Raw genomic sequence first — 8,915 nt, 5'->3', positions numbered from 1 at the left:
TTGCTTACTGCAAGATCAGCATTTACTTTGGGGACTTTGACTTTTTCTAGAAACCGCACCACACCTGTCCACAGGTTGTGTTAGGTATTGCAGCTCTCCTCCATTGAAGCGAATGGGGCTGAACTGCAATACCACACACAACCTGTGAACAGGTGTTGGCGCTGTTTTTGGAACAAAGCCGCCTAGTTTTTCTAATCACGTACAACCCCTTTGTGTGTGTCGGGAGGAGAGTCCCTGTTTTCATACCATCTAAGTGGAGCAATTTGGGCAGTTCAGTTCTAATGTTAATCAGTCTGTATGACACAAATCATGGGGTTCGACTTGTACTATTCTATGCATTTATATGATCCCCGGTTCAGTCTCCTCATATTCATTTGTATGTTCTATTCTGTCGCCCTTCAGGATAAAAATTGTGAGCCCCTTCTGAGGTATACAAATGGTTTAGGGGACAAAGGCTGAGACACACGCAGAAAAAAATCCCTATCCGAGCTGTAGACGGCCGTCTGTCTGCCGTGAGGTGCTTTCTTCTAGTTGATACATTGAACTGTTTTGTCTGGAGGGGAAGGTGATACAAAGTTAGCATTTTGGAGTGTAGTTATCAGTTGTTTCTATGACGACCATTTCTGCAAAGTCCAGGTCTGCACAGCGACATATCGGTTACAATAATGACATGTTCACGATATCGTCTCTAATGTAAGTCTATGGGGGAGTCCATTGGATTTTTTGCAATGATCAAAATCACAAGTGTTTTCCCTCCCCCATAGGTTCTACAATTATAATGTATAGGGGTGTAGCTATAGGTTGTGCAGGTAGCAGTCACCCCCCGAGCCCTGGTGCTCTGCCTCATAAGAAGACCCCACTATTATAAATGGCACATGGCAGGTTAGAGTACCTGTTACAGACTTGACATTGGGAACGAGAAACTTCAAGTTACTTCTCTGGTGATGAAAATATTGCATGAGATCTCATCACAAAACAGTGCAAGTAAATATGTCGCCCGGGCCCTAGTAAATAATGAACAAACCTGCAAAAGGTGACCCTGTTCTGTGATAGGCAGGGGGCATTTCTCTGAGTGCATTTATTTATTAGAGCGGTTTGCCCATCCGGGACATTTATGGCATATATATCCACAGGGTGTGCCATAAATGTCGCTGAGCTGCGCTGTTTTCGTAACTCCCATAGAAGTGAGTGTATCCGCGTAGCTCTCGTGCTGCACTGCATCCGTAACTACCATTCACTTCTATGAGAGTTACGCGGTTTCTGTAGCGCAGCGAGCTACGCTGTTTTCGGATTACATGGTCGGAAATTGCAAGTAGCAGCGGCAACAGAGAAAGGTAGAACGGAGTTTAGGGGGACCCGTTCTAGAGATAGCTGGGACCCGCATCTATCTGACATCTGTGGATATGCCATAAATATCCCAGATGGGCAAACCACTTTAAGTTGCGGCTATCCAACTATTTCTAGATGCATCTCACCATACCACCATACTCTTAGGCCTTATGCACACTGTAGAGCCCAGTGCAGGGAGGCTGTATTGTGCTCCGTATGGTACCAAAGGGAAGAATAACTTCATAACATGGCACCCGAAGAAGCATGCCACAAAGCCATATGGAATCCTATAGAAAACAAACCGTATGACTCCGTATGTAATAGAGGGATGTAGAGGTACAGCAGCGTACAGAGCTGTAATATGCTCATGTAAATAAGGTCATTTTGGTTCTAGCTACTGCAGTATTTTACTGCTGGGGCCGTATATTTGAAGTGATGAATGAGCAGAATTTATTAAAGTCCAGATTATTTTAGTATATGCTCTTTTTTTTATTTTTTATTCTGTATATGTATTGCAGTGTTTTACCCATTGACTCCGTAGGAAAAAGACACAGTAAGAAGACTGCATGTAAAAGCTGAGATCCTGGTTTCCCATACAGACAGTTTGAGGTACCTTTTTCAGAACATTTTTTTTTTTTTAACTCCTAGACATCCACAATCCATATATTTACGTTCTAGTTGTTGATGCCTCGTGAAAATAAAGGTTCCCTACTTAAATGTCAGATTGCAAAAGCAGGAAAACATGTCTATGTACAAAAAATGGCGACTAAATAACAACTAGTGTGATCTTTAGAGTCAGTTCACACGTTGCATAAATACTGCGGCTTTTCTGCAATGCGGTGCGGTTTTTCGGACGTAAGGTGCTGCAGGTTACAGGTCGCAGTTTTTACGCAGCGTATCCGACCTGTGGGAACACGGCCTTAGGGTGTAGCTTCGGTATGTTGGTGACTCTATGTGAATGTATATAACATGTCCTGCTCTTCTTTCTCTTGGAACAGCTTCTAACAATAAGACTTAGGAAGCGCCTGAAGGAAGACTGGATTATCCTGAGCTACGAACTGGAGGAAACCTCATCCCGCAACGGGAAATCAGAGCCAGATCCTGAAAAAACCCTAGGCTGTGTTACAGTGTGAGGACTTTTCATCTGCTCTCCTTTCCTATAACCGCTTCATGCGTTTTTATTTTATTTGTATATATTATTTTATATAGAATTTCATTTTCTTAATTTTATTTTTATTATATATATATATATATCGTTTTTACTTCCTGTCTTTTCCATTTTTCTTTTATTATGCATCAACATATTCTGCAGCGCTATCTATAGACATGATGTCGGGCAAATGGGTTTTGGCCAATTTTAAATTGTTTTTTTGTTTTTTTTTGGTACATCTGTTGAACTATTAAAGTGATGTCCAGCTCACTAAGAAATGTATTAACTCCTCCTGACTACTGAACAATAGTAAATTAACTTCCAAATGGAATGGTTCTTCTACTAATTTATGTTTTTGGTTTGACGGCCGTCCACTCTTACGCACTCTTGGCATTACTGGGATCAAACAGTCTCCGGTCCATGTTGTGTGATAAGGGAGTGAGAAATATAGTTCCGTGTTGCTAGACTCATCAGAAATTTCTGGGCCACATACAGTAAAATAATCAGGTACACCTCCCATGTCTCTCAGACGTCTAAGAAAAGGATAGGGGTCCCTAATGTTTTTTGCGTTGAGAGAAGGTCAGGGCCGCATTCAGCTCAGAAGTGGATAAAACCCATTTCTCACTGAGAAACAACAAAACATGAAATGTGGCACTCGGCATCTCTGTAAATCCAGGGAACTTCAGCTGTCCAGTTATTATCTCTTCAATCACAGATTGGATGAAATTAATAAAGAGAGGGGACTAGGCCCGATGAGCCATAAAGAGAGGTCAGGGCGTCCCTAGCACGAAGGATAGAGTAGGGGTCGTACTTAGTTTGTCAGGAGTTAAAACGGTGCTGGCCACATGGCCATCGGCGCTGCTAAGTCTGGGGGAAGAAAGGTGCCCCTTTGTCTTACCTGAGGATGAAGTGAAAAGTGTGTAATGGTAGGAAGGCAGAAATATTAGTGAGCGCAAGGAGTGAAGCAGGGATTGGGTTTTTAAGTAGAATTTAGGCTGAAGTAGGTCATTCCTTAACTGAGAAGAGGCAACGCTATGTCTAATCATGGAGCAGAGCCAGTAGAAGTGAAGCATGGAGGTTACCGTCGGACCAGACAATAGAGTCGCTGATTAAGAGCCCAGAAAATTGTGGTGCCCAGGAGGTTCCGGGATTCCAGCAAACCTAGTGTCTGTCCTAGCGGAGGGTGGTGGCTGTGGTACCTTTTTATTGCTGTTCTGTGGGAGTGGCCCCTCTACTATATTTCCCAGGGGGAGCTGGGGATGCCCTGGATCTTACAACCCCTAATGCAGGACCCAGTGGAGGGGTAGCATTCCCACGCTCTGCCGAAACATTGGGACCATGTGGCCCGAAGTTGCAGGCTGCCCCATTTAACGTCTGACCGGAAGTTAACGTTCCGGTAGATGGGGAAATAGGATGGGTAACAGATCGGCGGCGGCTCAGCAGCCAGCCGCTTTAAGTTTTGGTTGGTAGCCCCCAGTTTATTATGGTTTTTAAAGCCCATATGCAACTCTGTTGGGGGTCTGGGAGGTGCAATAGGAAGCAGGGTGGGATATATTCATCATGGAGGCAGTATTGTGTTTGGCCATCAGCCATTTACTGGGGGCTACCCTATTAACCATAGTTGTGCGGGCAGTGCGCCCTGGTTCACAGGCAATGTTATGTGGGGTCAGGCCCAAAAAGGTTCCCAAGGGAGCGATATCAGGCAGGGTGTAGGAGTAACATGTGTGCTGGTTCTGAGTACAGTTTCAAGAGCTGTATACTCGCACAGTGTGTTGTTGCAGGTAGCGGAGCAATAACCGCCACAACAAGTGATGAAAGGTTCGGACGGCGATGACAGCAACCAGCAATCCAGGAGGAAGTTACAGCGAGACAGGAGTACATGAGGTGCATCGCCTTGGTGAGTCTTATTCTGATTAATCAGATGGGGATTTATGGCAGATGAGGATAGTAGTAAGGCGGTTAAGATGTTTAAAGTGTTTAAAAATTGTTTAAAGGCTGGAAAGGAGAAAGGAAAATCAGGTGTGGATTGGTTTGGGGTCAACTAAGAAAGTGGTAGCAGTGGGTGGGCAAGATACAGATGTATGCTTATTATCTCCGACATACACGCATTTACCGCAGAAGGTATTGAAAAGAATAAGGGAAGGAAAGCATGTTGACATCTTTGAATTGTCCAGGGAGGCAGTGGTGGCAAAGGAGGAAGGGGTTATCAGATGGTTAGGAAGCAGAGAAGGATAATTGGGGAGTGGATAAAATGTTTTTGTGTACACTAATGTGTGGATAGAAGTAAAGCCCTAGCAATGCATTCATTTGTTGAAGTTTATGTATCTAGTGCTGGATGCATATACTTTTTATGGGGGTGTGGGTTGGATGTAATATAATGAGGCTTTTAGAAAGAAGATGGTGGGGACCAGGATTTTGAGCTTTAGTCAAAAGGACTTGGATTTATGGTCAAGGCTGATGGGAACCGAGGGGGCGCATGCAGTGGCAGGGGCTAATGGGGCTAATCTGGTTAGCACAGGTAAGATTGTCTATTGTGCCTACAATGAATAATTTTATGATCAATGAACAACTCATCAGTATTTTCTCCGATACCCACACTAAATTTATCCCCGTGGATCTCTCATGCACATCCCATTTATCCCTTACTAGTTTCTCCTTCAGATTATTCTGGGGATTTTTCATGAAAGCCTTCCCTTTACCCCCCCCCCCCTTCTCTTTTTCTATCTCTCTACTTCTTTGATACACTATTGCTAGTGTGATTTACTACATCGCTGTGATATTACAATCTTTTGCACAGATGGAACAGCGCACACGATATGGGCCCATAGACTTTCTATTGAGCCCGTACACTGCTACATTGATTTCTGGAAAAAGCTGAACAGACATGAAGCGGCTGAGCGCTAACACGAGCACTTCTGCCGATTCGTTTTAGCGATTGGTGGGGGTCTCAGCGCTCGGACCCCCACCAATCCAAACTTCTGACATTTTGTTGAACGTTTAGTTATCCTTTAAGAAGGAGGAGGGAATGTCTGGGATGATTCAGTATCTGTCTTATCGTTAAGGGTGGTCTGTTAATGACGCAATGGGGAATGAGGTGAGCGAGGTTCATTACTGATCCTTTGAGTCGGCAGTGGAGTTGGCAAGGAAGTGTGGTAAGGGGGCCACGGTGGACATTGAATTTGCTTTTACTTTGCTACCTTTGCACCCTGATAGTTTTAAATACACTGGTTTAGTTATAAGTTTTTCATTATTTTATAAATGTTTATCTATGGGTTGCGCAATTTCATGCGCGTACTTTTAAACCTTCAGCTAATTTTGGCACTGGTGTTTGCAGCAGGAGTGAATATTTCTATTGCCTATGTAGTGTCGAAGGGAAGATGGGAGATCTTTATTGTGCTGGTGACAAATGATAATAGAATGGAAGATGTGTACGCTAACAATGTTTGGCTGGTGCTGACTCGGTTTTACAAAGTCTATGGGAGAGGTCACTTGCACCAAGCACCTGAAGGACTCGCATGTAAGAATGGAAGAAGGTGAACGACTTCCGGAGGCAGAACGAGTTCGGGAGTCCAGTCTACGTGGAAACTGCTGGGTAACATGTGGAGGGACTGGTCTACGAAAAGTAGGGCCTCTACTCTGGTGGCGGCAGTTATCTTTTTTTTAAATGAAATTAAGAGGGAAGGAGGACCCTACCAAAGCTTTTGTGGTAAGTACGGTGATGAAGGGCTTAGCTGTGGCAGAGATAAGAGGAAACCGTTGGATTCAGATAGGGTTTATCGGCTGGTGGCAGCCCATGGGAGTATTTGTAGGGATGAATACAAATTGTGCTTGTTTTACGTGGCCTTTGCAGTGGCCTTTGCAGGGAGTTGGTGTCAACATCAAAAAGAGCCGAGGAAGCTTTGCAAATGGATTATACAAAGGGTTATTATGCAAATGAAAGGAGGGACCATTTGCCCTGTGGGATGTAAAAGTATGAGCCATCGAGGGGCAGGGCAAGGAAGTTTTTTAAGGAATAGAGATGGGAACGCATTGTCTAGGTACCAGTTCTGTCATGTTTTGAAAAGGGCAGCGGTGGCAGCAGGGTTGGCAATGGAGAGAATCAGGTCACATTCATTTTGGATAGGGCAGCGAGTCTGGATAACCGAGGCAGCGGCTGCGGATCTGGATGAGGAGAAAATTAAGCAGTTCAGTAGAGGGAGGTCGAACGCATTTCGCACTTATGTTCGTCCATTTCAGTGGTACTGACTGTAGAAGTCAAGAATGTCTAGGTGATGGGACACTCCTTCATGTACTAAGCAGACAGAGTTCAATTGGACCCGCTGAGCGATGGGATCAAGGAGAAGCGGTTCGGCAGACAGGGCCTCCAGTGGTACCAGATGATAAATTTGGGTGAAGAAAAATCCGGGTGCGGCTGCCACAGGTAATTATTGAATACGCCGGAGGCAATGGCTTGACAACAAAAAAAAGCTTTTGCTCCGATTAATGGAATGTCTCAGCGTGGAAAGCAAGGTGGCCGAAGGTCAAGATCTTGTGGTCCGAAACTGTTCAGATATGGAATTGGAGGAGCACGACGCCACTGAAGGCCATCAAGAAGGTGCAGAAGAAGGTCAATATGCCAATGGAAGATTTTTTGGGGTGAGGTGGATGGTAAGTTTATACATCACAAGCATTGCATTTGGCTGCCATGAATTGTACAGGCAGGACAGGTTCCATCTATCGGAAGTAGGATTGGACATTTTTAACAAAAACAACCTGCAGGACAGGTTTGAGGTCTGGTGGAAGGGGGTTAGTTGGTGGGTAAAAAAAAAGATAGTACAGTGAAGTGTCTACCTTTTTTGTTGCAGATCATGAGACTGCTGTCATGCTAAGACGCCGGGGTGAACTCTCATTTGGGGGGGACACTAGCTGTGCGGCAGGTCCCCAGGATGTTTTGGGCCTGGCCTGTCGTGAAGGCTGGATGCCGGTCCAGGATCTGCCTGGTGGACAGTTGTGGCAGGCCTAGTTCAAGGTTTGGGAGGTGGGCCAGGGGGATCCCAGCTTAGGGAGTGCCGTGTAGTGATTGGGGTCAGGCTCCTCTTATGCTGTTATTTTAGATAAAAGGGTGGCACATGGTACAAACTGTTTGCCAAAAGTAAAGGTGTGTGTTTATTGAGGGTTGAACCGGTACAGAAGATGCTGTTGCCTGTGTCTGGGGATGCTCTGAACGCGTTAATCTAGAGTGTTTGGTAATAACCAATGATGTCTCACGCACAGCTTAGGGGCAAGAAATGTGACCCTGAGTGACAAGTGGTGCCCTAATGTATTCTAATGAGACCCCCATGTTAAATATACTAATAACTAAATGTAATAGGAAGGGGGACATGTCGTAGGTTTACATTGCCACTAAAATCTCATGTGACCTGCAGTCTATGATACAGCAGCTTCCCTTTTATTATAGGACACATTTGAAGAACCCGGTGGCAGCGAGACAAAGCGAGACAAATGGCGCACGAATAGGAGCAGAGTCCTGTTATAATGTTACACGGCCGTGGTCAGAATACTATGTTATGCCTTCCTCTGCCTATAATAATTGCAGCAAGAAAGATGCGGGCATGTTATAGTATATCGCCAGTCATAAATTCAGGGCTACTATAGTAAGCCACATAGCTGGGGTTCACAAGCCGCATTTGGCTCCCAAGTCACCGGTTGGCGATCACTGACCTAGAGTGTCTATATTATTCAGATATTGCATTGTGAGTTGCACAGTGGAAATAAACTGATATGAGTTATTACGAAATGCGGATGAGTCTCATACATTGAACTAGATGTACAAAGCAACAGTACAGGCCGTCTACAGAAAAAAAGGTCTATATCGGTGAGTAAGTGAACAATAATACACTTGCTGCCCATATAGCGCCAAGATCTGCAGGTAGAGCTGGAAACAGATTTTTAATCCCTTCCTGACCACCCACCATAAATAGACATTGGCAGGGAATGGTCCCGTTTTCTGTGCTGTTTCCCTCTAAGCAGCTGTTTGTATACTATATCCTATGCATAAGGAGTGCACATGTTAACCCCTCCAATCTTCCCTACAATAACATGCAACATTATTGTGGTAAAGTTTGTGGTGTCAGCCAGGCTTTATTTAAAGAGGCTCTGTCACCAGATTTTGCAACCCCTATCTGCTATTGCAGCAGATCGGCGCTGCAATGTAGATTACAGTAACGTTTTTATTTTTTTTAAAACGAGCATTTTTGGCCAAGTTATGACCATTTTTGTATTTATGCAAATGAGGCTTGCAAAAGTCCAAGTGGGTGTGTTTAAAGTAAAAGTCCAACTGGGCGTGTATTATGTGCGTACATCGGGGCGTGTTTACTACTTTTACTAGCTGGGCGTTCTGACGAGAAGTATCATCCACTTCTCTTCAGAACGCCCAGCTTCTGGCAGTGCAGACACA

At 44.6% G+C, this 8,915-nt stretch overlaps 1 protein-coding gene across 1 annotated transcript in view; it reads left to right on the top strand.

Annotated features, from left to right (window-relative positions):
• Window positions 1-428: 428 nt before the first annotated feature.
• Window positions 429-8,915, top strand: part of CLPTM1 (CLPTM1 regulator of GABA type A receptor forward trafficking) — a 33,114-nt gene continuing 24,627 nt past the window's right edge. The window contains exons 1-4 of the mRNA XM_075836032.1: window positions 429-517; window positions 1,871-1,938; window positions 2,328-2,458; window positions 4,248-4,376. Coding sequence (XP_075692147.1) covers window positions 4,359-4,376 — 18 coding nt within the window. The 5' untranslated portion in view covers window positions 429-517; window positions 1,871-1,938; window positions 2,328-2,458; window positions 4,248-4,358. The remainder of the gene's footprint in view (window positions 518-1,870; window positions 1,939-2,327; window positions 2,459-4,247; window positions 4,377-8,915) is intronic.

Source organism: Rhinoderma darwinii, chromosome 8, assembly GCF_050947455.1.
Source record: "Rhinoderma darwinii isolate aRhiDar2 chromosome 8, aRhiDar2.hap1, whole genome shotgun sequence".
NCBI classification, from domain to species: domain Eukaryota; kingdom Metazoa; phylum Chordata; class Amphibia; order Anura; family Rhinodermatidae; genus Rhinoderma; species Rhinoderma darwinii.
Note: the sequence above shows the minus strand (reverse complement) of the source record. Positions and strands in the feature narration are given on the sequence as shown.